The sequence below is a fragment of the Gallinula chloropus genome, assembly GCF_964237585.1.
Source record: "Gallinula chloropus genome assembly, chromosome: 17".
Lineage (NCBI taxonomy): Eukaryota > Metazoa > Chordata > Aves > Gruiformes > Rallidae > Gallinula > Gallinula chloropus.
The window spans coordinates 11,204,526-11,218,689 of record NC_140102.1 but is presented as its reverse complement, the minus strand read 5'-3'; the positions used below and the strand labels follow the sequence as shown (position 1 = coordinate 11,218,689).

General features: G+C 45.4%; 1 protein-coding gene across 2 annotated transcripts in view; it reads left to right on the top strand.

The window, feature by feature from the left end:
- DEPDC5 (DEP domain containing 5, GATOR1 subcomplex subunit) overlaps positions 1–14,164 on the top strand; it is a gene marked incomplete at its 5' end in the record, with an annotated part of 44,681 nt that overhangs the window by 27,906 nt on the left and 2,611 nt on the right. For both annotated transcript variants that reach the window (XM_084271958.1, XM_084271957.1), the window contains 9 exons: positions 2,651–2,713; positions 4,287–4,438; positions 5,222–5,299; positions 5,741–5,873; positions 6,851–6,959; positions 7,240–7,464; positions 11,316–11,485; positions 12,446–12,617; positions 13,671–13,731. In XM_084271958.1, the coding sequence (XP_084128084.1) occupies positions 2,651–2,713; positions 4,287–4,438; positions 5,222–5,299; positions 5,741–5,873; positions 6,851–6,959; positions 7,240–7,464; positions 11,316–11,485; positions 12,446–12,617; positions 13,671–13,731 (1,163 nt within the window). The remainder of the gene's footprint in view (positions 1–2,650; positions 2,714–4,286; positions 4,439–5,221; positions 5,300–5,740; positions 5,874–6,850; positions 6,960–7,239; positions 7,465–11,315; positions 11,486–12,445; positions 12,618–13,670; positions 13,732–14,164) is intronic.

The window sequence follows — 14,164 nt, the reverse complement described above, 5'->3', positions numbered from 1 at the left end:
AATAGAAAAGTATTTCTCTAAGGAATGATTACATCCCATCACATCTTTCTCTCTAATCCAGCAAGGACTGGTCCTGTACCGGAGATGCCCTTAAGTCTTTGTGTGCAAGGGCATGAGAAGAGGTTGGGGCACAACCATTCTTCAATTCTCGAGCACTGATGATGAGATGGAATCTCTGGGATGCTATCTTAGTGCATTTTGCTAATTTGAGTTGGTTTTGTTAATTGGTCCTTTTCTGGTAGCACATTACATTTCAGTCAGGGCTTGGTTTTTAGATTGAGTAGTATGATGCTGTCTGCATCTATATGAAGGCTGCCTTTAAGAGCAGAATCGAGCTCTAGACCATGACTGTGTGAAGCTCCAGTGGAATTTTAACAGCAGGAACTCCAGTCGCTTGCATCTGCTTAGAGGAGAGGATGTGTTCCTGAGTAGTGATTCAGATGCCATTCCTTCACTGGCTGGACTCCAGGCTGGAGAAAACTGTCTTCCTGGAGCTCTTGCTCACCCTCAGCCTTCCGGTCAACTGTCCTGTGGGTGCCAGGAGAGCACAAACTCCCAATTCCAACCAGAAATATTTGATTATTTTTCGGTATTCTGGCAAAATGGTCTTTTACCAGAAGGCTGATGATGAACTGAAGGTAGATACAACGCTGAGAGACCTGTCTTTTAGTTCAATGGTTCAAGTATTGCAAAGAACAAGTTCTCAGACACCCCACTATCAACTTAACCATCTCTTTCAGTACAGCGTTGTGTTACTCTGGAGACCTAGATATTGCTAGTTGAAGCGGTAGAGTAACTGCAATCATCTTAGTAATAGACACCTATTTGTAGAATGAGAGTGTTTCCACATCACAGGTGAGATTCAGGAGCAGGTCATGCTAGGCTTGGAAGAAGCAGGGGCAGACACTGACTTGAGGCATGTTTGCAAACTTCCAGATCACAATTCAGCCTTTGTATTCTCCTCTTCTACCATTTTGGAAAATCAACTGGTTCAAACTTCCCTCTTTCAATACAGAGATTTTAAGTATCTCTTTCTACCAGTAAAACTGGTGAAAATTCCACATAGGACACAGGGCAGAAGAACATTGTGTTCAGTTTGGTGTGGTAGAGGGAGAAGGTTGAAATGGGCTTTGCTAACAATGGTACACTAGTGCCTTGGAAACAAAATAGCAGAGTGTGCTAGGGCAAAAGCCATCTTGTGTCATTTTCAGAGTACCTATATTCAAAAGCCTTTCTGGGGAGCTAACTGGAGAATCTGGAAGAGTGCATTAGCAATTGAAAGCCTTTCACACTACAGTAGTAAACAATCCTATAAATATTTACACATAGGGACTGGGAGAGAAGCAATTGGGATCTCCAAATTGATGGGTCATGCTTTTTGGAAAGGGGCCAGCACACAGGTAGCCATATCGGGCAACTTTGTGCTCACTTGGAAACATCAGCAAGCCTGTGCCTCATGTTTCCAGGACAACACAACCCCTTTCAGGCTCACCAGCATGGGAATGTCTCTTGGCTGTCCGGAGACCTGCGGCCAGAGTACTGACAAATTGTCACAGCTGTGTGCTCTGTCAGCAGCCAAGGCAGCAAGTGCTGCTCTAGGATGCTGTTCCATGCTGGAGTTAGGCCAAAGCAAAACAGCCACTGGCTCCACCTTTACTCTGCTTCAGAGTAGAACTGGCAAGTCACTGCAGCCGTTTCCTGGGCAATACAGTAGGATTTTAAGGCAGTGAGTTAGCTTGATGCATAATCCGTTTGGGAAGCTGATCCCCTTATGGATACAGGGTGCTTGGCTCTGCTTCTGTGCTGCATAAATTGCCAGCAGTAGAACCCTGGTGCAGATTCTTTCCAGAAAATGCTTTATGTGTACATAGCAGGGTGAGCATCTTCTCAGCTGCAGGTGAGACAAAATGCTTTGCCTAGGGAACAGAATAAAGAAGTGCAAATAGGGAATAACAGTCTAGGTGAGTTCCACTGCCTTGCCTTGTGTGATAAGAGAGTCTCCACACATCTTTGAGTAGCAGCTGGGGGTAAATTCACCTGGGGTTTGCAGGGGGTGGGGGGCAGAGCACAGGGAGCATCTGCTTAGTTTTGCAGGAAGCATTAAACACAATGCTGGAAACATCTATGTGATGAATATTTGGTCCCTTTCCTTTGCACCATATGAGACCTGCATTTGGGAGGAAGAGCGTGCTTCCTGAAAAGAGCTTCTTTGCATCCCCCTGTTGTTTGAATGACTGATAGACTCGGCACAACGCTGTCATGGTACATGCAGGTCTGCAGGGTTCTGTATCACTGTTTGGCTTTGTGTTTGGGATGGAAAGCCACTTACTTTGGAGCTCAAGTCTTTCTCCTGTGAAGTGTGGAGGGAAGGCTGGACTTTCAATTGGCTTCTGATCAGCATGGCTTTCAAAACTTTGGAAAAGCATCTGTGCTAAGGAAGAGTGATGTCTTGTTACAGAGAGAGAAAGTAAGGGTATGCGTGTGAGTAACTCCTGATGCTCTGCATTCGGGTCTCTTTGGGATTTGCATTCTCCTCATACTTTCTCTCTGTGGTCATTTCATACTTGCACAACCTTGTATTTGCTTTTCTTCAACTCCTTGTTCCTGTTGCTGTTGCCATTAATGGGCCTACTTCCTCTGATGCCTTCAGGATGGGGCCTTCTTTATGGATTTTGTTCGCAGCCCACGTACAGCTTCAACCTTCTACTCACAGGTTAGTTTTGAATGGGGTCTTGACATCTCTGCCTTTTAGACTGAGGTGATGGAGAGCAATTGTTGACCTGAGCTTGCCACATGGGGAACCTGTGTCAGTTTCCAGATCTGCTCGTTGAGAGGGAGATGCACAGCATTAGCAGGACAGAGTGGCTGCTGGTGGTGGCTGCCACTATTTCCTTCCACCATGCAATGTTTGTGATGTGCTTTGGATGTTCGTGTGCCCTGCCTTACTGTCCTTTGCAGTACTGTCTTGTCAACTACTGAAGCTTCTCTTTTTGTGTTTCAGTAAGTACTCACTTTCCATCTTCCCTTGCTAAACAAAATGGCAACAGCTTACTTGTCTCCTTCATGGCTAAATTTCTCCTGTGGTATCCGACAGACAGGTGGCTCTGGGGAGACCCAAGTCAAATTGTGTCTCTGGATTCTTAAACAACCGAGGGCTGAAAATGTTGGTGTCATCTTGGTTTAAACGAGTCACTGTGGCAGGAGCGGTTTGCACACTTACACCAGTTGGGAGTGAGCAGTAGCACACTGTGTCTGTAGAAAATCCTGCTGGCTGAAGTGAGCTCTGTGGAGGGAGAGTGATTTAGCTGGCTGTAGGGACTGTAGACTCCACGTTGGAACATCTGCTGGATTTGGCTGCCCAAAAAGGGGCAGCTGCAGACCTGGGAGATCTTTGGGATGTGAGAAATGGCATAAATAAAGGTCTCTGGTCTGGCTGTCACAGACTCAAGGCAAGCCACCAGCTTTGTGATTTTTAGCTCTGTGTGTGCTGTGGCTTCACTGTGGCAGATCATCCCTCATATTTACACCAGCTTGAGTTACTCGCTGTTCGTGTTCCTCTCCCCCACCTCTCTAGCTTTTATATAACATGCCTTTCCTAAACCATACGTGTTAATGACAGATGGCAATTACAGCCTGTACTTTGCTGAATCTTTCAGCATTCATGTTCTTTCTGCAATGATTTTATGTTAATTTTATGAACTATTCAGTCTACCGTTGGAGTAGTGCGAGTGTTCCTGCGGGAGGAAAGTGTTCTTGTTGTCTTGGCGACATAGGTGTGGGTGGGTGCCAACCAGCCTCCTGATACTACCCGAAGGAAGATGAGCTGATTTTGTGCATTATGAAACTTGGATTCTGTGTGATGCGTTTGCATATTTTTGTCTGAGAGTTAGACTTTAAACTATTTTTTTACTAACTGCTTACTACTTTCCCATAGTGATTAAGTTTCCTGTTCTGTCCATTGCATGTTTATAATCACAACTGTTCACTGGAGTTGACAATGTCAGGTTGGGACTGGTGTTGCTGGTTTGCCCATAGCGCTCTCAGCACAGTTGTTGCTGGGTTGGTGATCCTTGTCTTGACTGAATTTCGTGTTTGTCAGTAGCTCTGTAGTGATGACAAAAGTAGGACTGTATTTATCCCTTCTGCATATGCTTGTGCTTGCCTTCTAGTATCGCTTGTTGTTAACTAACATGAGGTGAGGTACAGATCGTGTGGGGAGGGGAGAAAATGGGAAACAGATCGCATCATAAATTCCATAAAGATATTGCTGTGTTTATTCCTGCCAGGTCTCTATAGATCAGTCGGTTCCTGCAACCTCAGATGGCAACATGTTGATAAACACAGGGCAGTTACCAGACAGGAGCAACACACAGACCTTGGGAAGTTCCCAGGTTGTTGCAGACCAAGGATATACCACAGCTGGTGCTGCAGAGGGCGGGTAAGAAAAGCACAGCAGTTCTGTACTGCAGCTCTGTTTGGTTTCATTCCCCTTTCGGGTGTCAGGCAATGGGCACTTAAAGGGGAACCTGAGAACAAGCTGTGCTGTGTCTGTCAGCACTAGAAGGCGTGTGTCACGCGACCTTTCTGCAGCGCTTCTGCGCGCAGCAGGAGAAATGCAGAAAATAAGCTGTGCAGTGCAGTTCTCCAGAGGTAAATGAACACAAGGCCTGATTTCCCTACCTACAAAAAAAGCTTAATTCTTCAAGAAGCAAAGAACAAAGACATTCCATTCCTGAAATCTGTTATCACAGAACCAGGCGTGGAACTGACATCTGTCTTCTGTCTGTTCTAACGAGGGGGGGGCCCTGCAGGTCTAATTGGATCAAGTGAGCTGATGAAATCCAAGAGATTCTAACCTGGAGGCAAGACACCAGGGAGGAAGCAACATTAAAAATAAACTGTATTAGCACCTGTTTCCTGCAGTTGTATATTACAGTGTTAAAAAATAAAAAAGCCAACTTCAAAATGTTCCCCACTGCTCCTGAGCAGAGCTGTACGTAATACAGTGTGTGCTGGGTCAATATAGCAGCAACCTGATGACCTCAGGGGGGAAAAATACAGGTCTGATGCTTCTAGTTGTCCCTGAGATGGAAAGGGAAATAAATGTGGCAGAGTCATTTTTGGGATAATAAAAGAGAGCATTTTTCCTCAGTGTACATATTTGATCAAATCTGGCAGCTTCCTTGGGTTTTTTTTGAACATGCTTCTGTTTACTTCCCAGCTCTCAGCAGTGTTCAGCAAGCTCTCTGACTTCCTCCTCCACCTTGATAGAGATTCTCGAAGCCATGAAACACCCCACGTAAGCTTTTAATATAAATATGCTTAACATCTGTCTGGAAGTTTTGTAAGAGGACGTGAGGCATGGAGTCACTCAAAGCAGAACCCTGCGTCACACGTGGACAAGTTTTAAGCTTCTGTTTGTTATTTTGTTCTAATCTCTCCAACACAGACTTTTACAGAAAGTGTTGCTGCAGAGACTTTCATTAGTGGAATCCCAGAATCTTGTCAAAGCAAGAGCTGTCAGCTGGAGTGACGCTGAAGTGCTGTCAATGCCAGCTCTGTCTTGTTATCAGAAACTAATGACATGTCACCCTGGGGACGTTGTGTGTTTCTTGTCCTATATCTTTATCCTCCCCCCCACCTCTTTTCTTTTAAATTCTTTTCCAAGCAGTGATTTTTGCCTTTAGCTCACAAGAACGATCAGTCAGTCCATGTTAACTTGTGATCTGCTGCGATTCAGCACAGGCATCCAGCTGCTCTCGGAACAGAAGGGCCTCTCTCCGTACTGCTTCATCAGTGCCGAGGTCGTGCACTGGCTGGTGAATAATGTGGAGGGGGTGCAGACCCAAGCCATGGCGATTGACATCATGCAGGTAAGGACGTCTCCAGGGCCAGAAGTACCTCCTGCTCTGGAGAAGGTATAATGACTGAGGAAAGCATAGGGATAACTTCTATTTCTTACTAAAATCTTACTGATGAGTATTAAAATGTGAGGCAATGGCGATGGTTTTTGGATTCTCTACTGCAAAACAGCAACTTACTCTTCAGTAGGAATAAATACTGTTTTTCCCCATGTATATGCTGACAGTTCTGTGAATAATTACCAGTCAGCTGGTCCTCACCAAGAACCCTCCATTGTGTTAGAATTGTGAGGCACTATGGTGTGATTTGGTTTGGGTATCTGATAACCGGTTAATGAAGGTGTAATACAAACAGCCTATGACCTCTCTTTTAGGGACACTCGAGTACATATACATCATGCTAGATATGCTGCTTGGTTCATGAAAGAGTTGTCATGGCCTGGAACAGGCTGCCCAGGGAGGGGTTTGAGTCACCATCCCTGGATATGTTTAAAAAAAGGGTAGATGAGGTACTTGGGGATATGGTTTAGCATAGGACAGGAACGGTTGGACTCGATGATCTCAAAGGTCTTTTCCAACCTTGTGATTCTGAGAATGTTCATTTTTTTTTCTTCCCTATCAAACTATGTCAGGGGCAGAATGTTGGAAAGGTTTTGGAGTTCGTTCCTCTGCTGAGATCCCATATCAATTAACAGACAATCTAAAATGTTTCCAGCCTCTTACCTTCCTATAAATCCATCTATAAAACCAGAGCAGGGAGGAAGGCAGACATCCACGGAAAGGTCAAACACAATTTCTCAGGGAGATTTGCTACATTTACTGAATAGCAAGAGATATTACTGCTGATAGTCTTGTTAGGGACCTATCTGGGCAAAAAGATGTTGAGAAGAAGAAAGTTATTTCCTAATGTTCTCTAGCAGCCTTTTTATGTAACTGGAAGAGTGACTTCTTTTTTATCATCTTTTCTCTGTTCTCTTTTTTTTGTTCAGAAAATGCTGGAAGAGCAGCTTATTGTCCATGCATCTGGAGAAGCTTTACGAACCTTTATTTATGGCTTTTATTTTTATAAGATTGCTGTGGACAAGGAACCAGACCGAGGTCAGTGTTGTGTCATTGCAAGACTTTCTTCGTTACCCTTGGCACAATCACTTGCTGTAGTTGGTTCTTACGGGTGCTGCAGCAGGAATGCACTGGGGGAGCGACCAAAACCCGTGCTCTGAAGAGTCAAAGGAACTCTGCCTTTTTGTTCCAAAAAACCCCAGAACAGTTGCAGATGACAAAACCTATTTTTTCCCTTCCCCTTTTTCAGAAAGAACTACAGCTCTCTTGAACACTTGTTTCTAACTGCCATCTCTCCTTCCCCTTGCTTCCTGCGCAGTGGGCATGCAGCAGCCCGCGATGTGGCACACAGCTGCTATGGATGACTTCTCTGCCTTCCAGAGGAAATGGTTTGAGGTGGCCTTTGTGGCAGAAGAGCTCCTGCATTCGGAAATCCCAGCGTTCTTCCTGCCCTGGCTGCCCAGCCGCCCAGCCTCCTATGCAAGTAGGCACAGTTCCTTTAGCCGCAGTTTCGGAGGACGGAGCCAGGCAGCTGCACTATTAGGTAGATGCACAGCACAGGTGACAGCTGGGGAAGTTCAAGGGGATAGTTTGCAAGGGGAAGAGCAGCCAGCCAAGGGTCTGATCTCACGTGGACCAGCAATAAAGCTGCAAATTTCATGCTGGCCTTACATGTGTCTTGCACGTGGACTCGTTCGCATATGCTGGATGTCTGTTTCACGGGCTGAGCAGGCAATTTTTGCTTTTAAGTACTGGCATACAGTAAAAAGGGTGTTCCTGAATGTCCTCCCCATGTCATCCTCTAGAATTCAGAGATAAAAATACTGGCTTTGTCTCCTTGCAGATCCAGAGGGACTCTTCACAACCTGTGAGGAGCACGGAGGGATAAGTTGTGTGAGCAGCAGAGCAACCAAGCTGTACCTAAAGTGATGAGTCTAATTGTTTCTCAATAGCAAAAAGCCACAGTGAGACCCAGATATGTTGGAGAAGCTTTCTGTGGTGTGCTGGAGGCTTCTCAGCTAATCTGAGTCATGTATAGCCAGACTCCTTAGATTGATGTCTGGGAAGCCCAGCTACAAATGATCACTGCACTAGGGTTTGCATATGGAAGATCTTGTTGCTGGGCAAGATACCACTGTAATAAGTTCTGTAACGTGTGAAGTATAACACTGAATGCCACTAGCAGCCTGTGAAACATGCTGTCTGCTTGACTGACTCTGTTGCTTTGTCAGCTTTTTGTTGCATTTCCAGGCCAGCCTGAGTCACTTGCTTTTGTTCCTCCTTCCCTGTTTAAAATTGAGATGAATCATTGCTGTGGAACTGCAACTTCAGATTTATTTAGATGCATCTTTTAATGGCCTGACAATTCAGGATAAAAAGAAAATTCTGCTGTTCTCCTGTTTTGTATTTTTGACTTTCTGGAGAGAAGTGATGTGCTGCTGGTCTAGCATCTCTTAAACCTGAAGTTACAGTAATCCGTGTGTATTCTGAAAGCTTTGTTTGAAGAGGAACAGCATCAGAAATGGGAAAGTGTTAAGGAGGGGAAGTCTGAACTAACAGTTAATTCCCTGAAGCCAACATATGCAGGGTATTTTTCCCTGACACACAATAAATCTGTTGCCTTGGCTAGTGTACAACCTCATTAGCTCAGTGATTGGCCAGAGCTGAAGCCTGAACGTAGGCTGGCGTGAAAGAATTGTGAAGGCTGGAGGCGCTTGGGCCAGATCCTGGTCCCGCTTTGATCTCCTACTCACTGTTTAGCCCCAGAAAGCCACTTTGCTTCTTTGTGTCTGGCCTCTGTTGTGAGGTGAGAAGGCAGAGGCTCAGTAAGCTTGTACCTGGGAAACAGGCAGAGGAAGACGGGTGCTTTAGTGCCCTCTCACCTTTTCTTTAGCACCGGCCAGGGAAGAGTGTATTCCCTCAGCATGGGCTGTAGCTCCACACCTGGGCACCCTTCCTTTTTCACTTCAGTTGGAATTATGGCTGTTCTGTGATTTAACTAATTTACAGTCCTTGGATGGATGAAAAATGCCTCCAGATTGCTCACATACAGTCTATTTATTCCAGGAATAATAGTTACTTAGAGAAAAATCCAGTGGGGAGCTTTCTTCTTACAAAGGAACTTGTTTAACTGATATTTCTGTGCTGTCCCTCTTCCAAACAGTATTCCAAAACCACCTTTACCAGTTCATCTGAGGCAGAGCTTTACTAAACCCAGATGACCTCTGGTCCACGTGACTTCATTTGTTCCTCTCTTGGCTTTGATTTGGTTGCGGTTTTTATTCCTTCCCCTCCCCACCTTCCCTAAATGTCAAGCTGTGACATAAAATTGCATGCAAGCCTTGGGAGCTCGGGAACAAGCTCCATGTATCTCTAAAATCTTTATCCCTCCCAATTCACCTGCCCAGTGATTGTCCCCTTTCCCTTCCCAGTGGAAGTCTGACCTGTGATATATCTAATCTTGTCCCCTTTGATTTATAGCACTGCATGCACTACCAGTTGTAGTCATGTACGTAGCGTAGTCTGTGACTGGAGAATAACCTGCCTGCTCCTCTCCGATTCACTCAGTAAATCATTAGTTAAATACTCAGTGGTACAAGACAATTGGGAAGCAGGTGAGTCCTCTTAAAATCAGATCTGAGGAAGCCGGAGTTTATGCTACTGAAATTAAGTTGGGTTTAATCTAAAGCTTCTAAATTCAGACACATGGATATTTCTCATCAGTTTTTAAGGTCCCTTTGCTTAGCTCATCTGGTTGGACATGTTCTTGTTGCTTTGCCTGTGAATTACAGCTGCAGGCAAGGTGGAGAGAAGCTCCAGCCGTGATGGGGAGTCTGCCTTGTCTGGCAAAAGGAAGGGTCTAAGGGAGCAGGGAGCTCATTCTTCATAGTGTGCTAGTTTGGGCACGCTGGACTCTGGTGTTGCCACTGACCTCCTAGCTAATGACCAACACCTACCTGACTGAGCTGCTTTTGCTTTACAGCTTTTGGGATGTTGTTTTCCAACACACTTTGTTACAAAACTGGCACCGGGGCTCATACACGGTTACAAAACTGGCACAGTAACCTCCTAACCACAGGCATGGTATTGACAGTGATGCTCCACCAGGAAAGAGCAAGAAAAATTAAGGTGTTGCTCTGACAATACCAGACCAACTCATTCATTGCATATTATACATTTCTCAAAGACAAAAATGCATCGATTGTATTTACAAAATGAAACTGGGTTGATGTTCTTCCATTTTTATTGGTTTTTTTCCCTATTCCTAAGCTGCAGTAACAGCAGTGTAAGGGGTTTTCTTACAACCTTGGAAACTATTCCCTGCAAACTTGCAGAAGTGAAGGTGGAAACTTTCAATCTACTTTGAGGAACTTCAGCCTTTTTTTTAATGCTATTAAGCCAGTAAATTCTGAGGCCATTTAAAGCTGGCTGAGTAACAAAGCACATCTTCCCTGGCTTAAACAAGAAGTAGCAATCTGCAGGGAATAAAACAAAGGGTGAGGGGGTTTCCATGGAGGTACTGCAGCCCTTTGTTTGGTGTCAATTTTTAACTGTATAGAAATGTTAAATTCTGTATTTGCCTAAAGAAAAGTTGAAAGTGACAACGTGGTTCACAGTGGGATTTTGGTCTCCAAGTCAGGAGATCTGGGTTCTGTCCCTGGCCACGCAGCCTGCTGTGTGACACCGGGCTGCTCACTTCCACTGTCTGCGTTCTCTTCCTCTCTCGCCTGATACTGGGATTTTCTGTGGCCAGGGTGCTGGGGTGTAGGGTGCGGAGGGAGCTGGATCTTGGGCGCTATCCCAGCACTTACTGCAAAGCAATAGGAGGTAATGCAGTGTTCCAAACGCTGCTGCATGAGTCTTGGCTGACTCCTCATGCTTTTACCAAAAGCGTTGGGTGTGCAGTTTTCGCACCGCGGTGAGATTGATACGGGGCTAAAGAAACAAGAAATTTAATTTCTAATCTCCTTTAGCTGTGGAAAGTCCTGGAATGCTTCTGTCCTGTGTGATTTCTGATGAGGGCATATAGCAATATTAAAACCAATTTGGAATGCCTTAGGTATGAAGGAGCTGATGTTACCCAGCCATATTTAATTATGGCACCAGTCACTTATTAACTGCTTGACTCTTGATTCTGTCTCCTTATTGCAGCTGAAATGTCTCTTGACAATTCTGTGGCAGAGACCCCTGATGTGAGTGATAACTCAGGTTTTTTGTCTTTCATGATCTGGATGAGCAGCATTCTGGGACTGTTCTGCTAGCCCAAAAGTATCTGGGGAGGAGCGGGAGGACAAATTAACTTCAAGTGGCTTGTCTTGTCTCTTCTCTTTGTCCTGCCTTCCACCCTCTCTTTAACACGTCTTTTAAATGTACCCGTGTCCCCTGGCTGCGTAGCTGCCACGGTGCCTGAGCAGCGGACGGTGACGCTCGATGTGGATGTGAATAACCGCACTGACCGTCTGGAGTGGTGCAGTTGTTATTACCATGGCAATTTCTCCCTGAATGCTGCCTTTGAAATCAAGTTACACTGGATGGCAGTGACTGCAGCTGTTCTTTTTGAGATGGTAAGAGTCCTTGTGGGGCCGCAGCAATGCACTCCTGGCCTCTGTACCCCTTAGACTACTGGGGATGTCGATAGGAAGTGTTAGGGGAGAGACAGAGGGTTGGGTCTGCCAGCATTTCCATAAGTGCTCTTTACTAGCGGTGGCTAGCACTGCTGCATCTGGTCATCATTTATCATACTATCTAGTCATTTTGTCTGAGAGATAGTGTTCTGCTTTTAGTGGGTTTCATGCACGCTACGCAGAGATCGGTGCAGGTCAAGGTGATGTTTTAAGTCCCCCTTAGGCAGATCTTCAGCCTTGAACTGGGTCTTTGGAAAGGAATCTTACTTCACTTTGCATTTTTTCCATCCCCAAAGTTGAAAACTTTAAACCTCAGTGGGATTGCTTTCATGGCAGATAAAGGAATTGCTTTCGTGATGCTTGCCAGGCAGTGTCGTCCTCTTGTTCGGCGGTGCTTTTTAGCTCATTTTTTTAAGTGGCTGAAAATATTTTGAATTGAAAACACAAGTGGTTTGTGTTACTCTTTAATTTTTAGATTTTTTTGTTTTCCTTTTGTAGCTTCTGTAAAACTCAGATTATTTCCCACCAGGTTTTACCCCACCCAGCCAGCTAGCACTAGGTGATGGGGTTGGCCTTTATTTAAAATCCATTCCACTCTTCCAGTAAAGCAGCAGTGCTTAGCCACCGATGATAAGTAGGCTGAATCAGTTCCTGAAAAATGTCCTATTTTAAAGTGCTTTCTGATTGATGTGGCACTTAAAAAAGGAAAGCCTGGTGTCTTGTGCTTGTACTGCTTTGCTTACAAGGACACTTGTGTGCTTGCCATGCAAAGCAAGCCGAGCCTGGGGAGAATTGGGCATGTCTGATCTATTCTCGGGGAGCGAATTGCTCCCCTGCACACAAGCACCCTTCTTCAGTTTGACATATGTCGCATGATTCATTGTTTGAATCTTTTCTTAGGTTCAGGGTTGGCATCGGAAAGCCACATCCTGTGGCTTCTTGCTCGTTCCTGTCTTGGAAGGCCCATTTGCGTTGCCCAGTTACTTGTATGGAGACCCGCTTCGAGCTCAGCTCTTCATCCCACTCAACGTTAGCTGCTTGTTGAAGGAGGGTAGTGAGCATTTGTTTGATGGTAAGAAATGTTCCTTGCTTCACCCTTTGGTATACCTTCCTGCAAGCAGGTCCCTCCTGGCATGTAGCTGACACGCAGAACTTGTTTACCAGACATGCGTTAGCTGGGTCAGGGCCCTGGTTTTACATTTCAGCAGCCACCCTCAGGAAGGTGGGGCTGGAGGAAGCGGGGTTGGCAGGCCACTCCGCGTGCAGCAGTGGTTAAAGCTGGCAGGAAGAACTACCAAGGCACAGGAAAGGTGGCCTCCCTACTGATCCTTGGTGCTGTAATCTCACATACACTTACAGAGCCACCATCAAGCAGTTACTCCGTTGCAGTGTAATGGTCTGTTTTGCTGGGAGACCCTGCACGCCGCTGCTCTGCATTCATACCCTGCATTTGTTTATTCTCCCCCTCAGTGAGATTAGGCTTTCACAACTGCCATCCTCTTTTTTTTTTGTTGCCATGGTTACATTCACAGTAGGAGTGTTTGCACATGAGATTAAGAGCTAGAAGCTAGAAGCTGCAATCTTCTTTTCTGCAGTGTGACCTCACCCTTTTGAGTGACGCTGTTGTGGTAAGTCTCAGGTGGAAGCTCAGAACTCTTTCCCCATGCAGAGAAAATCACATGATGAGAAAGGACAATTAGCAAAACACTCTGTAAAGATAATAGTTTTCTTTATTTTCATTAACCTGTGACCCAGTGTCCAGGTGTAAATGTAAAACAATCAGTGACGAATCAATACGCAGTGAGGTCACCATGGCACCACTGACTTTGAACCAAGTATTTTCAGAGCACTCTGTGGTTGTACACAGCAGCCCACTCTCCTCCCTTGCCCCCTTGCATGCACCCTGTTATTTCCTCCCCTCCCCCTTCATCTCAGGACACACAAAAGCTACATTCAGGGATGAGCCTGCTACAAGACACAGCTCTAATAAAATGGTGTTCAAAGGACAAAAGAAATGGCTGGAAAAACAAAGTGCACAGAGGCCTTCTGAGGAAAACCAAGTCTTGAAAAAGAAAGGAAATAAAGTACCTTTACTAGGTAGTTGTTACCATTTTGCTCGTTTCAGGCTTTGAACCAGAAACATACTGGGACCGCATGCATCTCCTCCAGGAAGCAATAGCATACAGGTACGTACAGAGCAGAGGGACTGAAAGGTTCATCTCTGCCTGGATAATGTGGGATGAAGAGCTGTGCTGACCAGCCACTCCTGAGTTGCATGGGTTCTGTGCCACCTGCTTCTCTGAAATCTGGAATATCACTAGAATGTCTGGAGGTGGTTCTGTGGGCAGGTAGCTCGTGTTTCAGCCTGTCACTCATTAGCAAAGCATACTCTCTTCCTAGGGAGGGCATTGTCTTTGGAAAGCGCCCTGTTATTCTAAGTTAGAAGCAGATAGACTGTAAATAGATTTGTTTGAGAATCCTTCATGTGTATTTAACATGGTCTTGAACTGGATGGTGACCAGTCATTGGCTATAGGCAGGAGAATGGGGTTTCAGCTGGAGATTTGGCCCAGTTTAAGAGGGAAACTTTGAATACTATCTAGGCTTACCCTTCTGTGTG